Consider the following 1,744-nt stretch of genomic DNA (forward strand, 5'->3'; position numbering starts at 1 on the left):
CTCCGGGTCTGGGGTCTCCGGGTCAGGGGTTCCGGACTCGCGACCCAGAGCCCCGGGCTGCGCCCGAACAGCCCTCTGTGGCGAGACCATCCCGCATCCGAGCTCCCGGGTCGCTGGAGCCCGAGTCCCGAGCCGGCCGTCCGCGGAGAGCCCGGCGCGCGGGAGCGCGGGACAGCGCCCCGGAGCCCCTTTCCCTGGGAGCTCAATCCCGCAGAGGCCGCGTCCCAGGGCGGGCCGCGACCCCGCCGGAGGTGCCCCCCGGCCGGGCGCCCTCCACGCCGAGCCCTGAGGGGCGCGAGGGGCCCCCAAGAAGTTCACGCCCGCCGCCCCCGGTCCCCACTTACTTGTCGCGGTGGCCGCCGAGCTCCGGGATGGCGCCGAGCGGCTGCGGGCCGCCGCCGGGGTCGGGGCGGTGGGCGCACGCGGCCAGGTGCCGCCGGTGCCGCTCCAGCAGGCCGGCGTTCTCGCGGCTCAGCCGCGCCACTTGGCGCTCCAGCTCCTCGATGCGCCGCCGCCGGCGCGCCAGCAGCTCTTGCTGCGCCGCCACGATCCGGGTCAGCTCCTGCAGGTACTCGGCCGCCTGGCCGGGGGGCTCGGCGGCGCTCGCCATGGCCCCCGCCTCGGGCGCGCGGGCGGCGGCGCGGCGGCCGGGGCTGCGCGGCGGGGACGGCGGCTCCGCGCGGCGCGGCGCGGGGCTCGGCCCGGGGGGCGCGGCCCCGCCTCGGCGCCCGGCTCCCGCCCCGCCCGCGCCCGGCCCCGCGGCCGCCCCGGGGCGCACAGGGCGCGGAGCTGCGGCCGCCGCGGGCGGGCGAGGACTTCGCGAAGTGCCGGCTGCGGTGGGCGGCGCGGGAGCCCGGGGCCGGGGCGGCGCGGGGCGCGGGCGGCGCGGGCGGCGGAGGGAGCGCGCCGCCTGCCGGGCCCGGGGGTGCGACTGGCGCCTCCCCGCCGCCGCCTCGGTCGCGCTGAGATGCGCGCCTCACCGAGAAATCCGGCGAAGCAGACTATCCTACATATTACCAGCCGACCACTGGGCTGTGAATAGCAAAACAAGGAGCTCGGAAGCACTCCGGCGTTTTCCCCGCGTGTGATAGAATCGCGCGGTTCGTTCTGTTGCCCAAGCAGGACAAGCGTCCTAGGCCGGCGGTTTTCCTAGACGGCTCCGGGTGGCCGGCGGCCCCGCGGCCTGCGCGATGCGGCTGTGCACCAAGTCCCGAGGCCGGGGCGGGGGCCTTCCTTCACACCCCGGCTCGGGCGAGACGGGCCTGCGGTCCCAGGACCCGCCTCCACGGGGGCACTGAGCCTCGGGTTGCCCAGCGACAGTGGTTTCTGCTTCTTGACCTTTAATAACCTTTTATCCTTTTCATACTCTAAACTTCCTTAGGACTAACCCTGTTCTTTTCCTGCCTTCTTGGAGAGTTCAGTTCTTTCCACAGTTTGTTTTCTGGCAAATGTTATAAATTTGCCTCTGGGTAAAGATTTAGCTACATTTCATGAGCTTCTAAAAACCTTGTAATAATGTGCATTTTGATGGTATAGTGTCTCTGTGTTAAGGCTGGCGTCACGCTGGCTTCGATAAAACTTGGTATCCCACACCCGTGATTGTTGATGCCCCTTTACCTCGAGGAGATGATGGGCCCCACCTAGAGAGACCCCTGACCCTCCAGGGCCCTAAGGCCTCCTTGGGTGGCCCCTGGGCATGGCCTGTGAAAGAGAGGGTGGCAGGGAGAGCTGTTTCGAGGTCCTC

The 1,744-nt window shown here is 71.0% G+C and overlaps 1 protein-coding gene across 1 annotated transcript; it reads right to left on the minus strand.

The window, feature by feature from the left end:
* Positions 1-340: 340 nt before the first annotated feature.
* On the minus strand, positions 341-610 carry LOC148773967 (IQ motif and SEC7 domain-containing protein 2-like). The gene has a single exon (XM_088831986.1). The coding sequence runs from the start codon at positions 608-610 to the stop codon at positions 341-343; it is 270 nt and encodes an 89-aa protein (XP_088688112.1).
* Between the last annotated feature and the right edge of the window lie 1,134 nt (positions 611-1,744).

Source organism: Moschus berezovskii, chromosome 24 (assembly GCF_049115385.1).
Source record: "Moschus berezovskii isolate FMDL1 chromosome 24, NW_MosBer_1.0, whole genome shotgun sequence".
In the NCBI taxonomy this organism is placed as follows: domain Eukaryota; kingdom Metazoa; phylum Chordata; class Mammalia; order Artiodactyla; family Moschidae; genus Moschus; species Moschus berezovskii.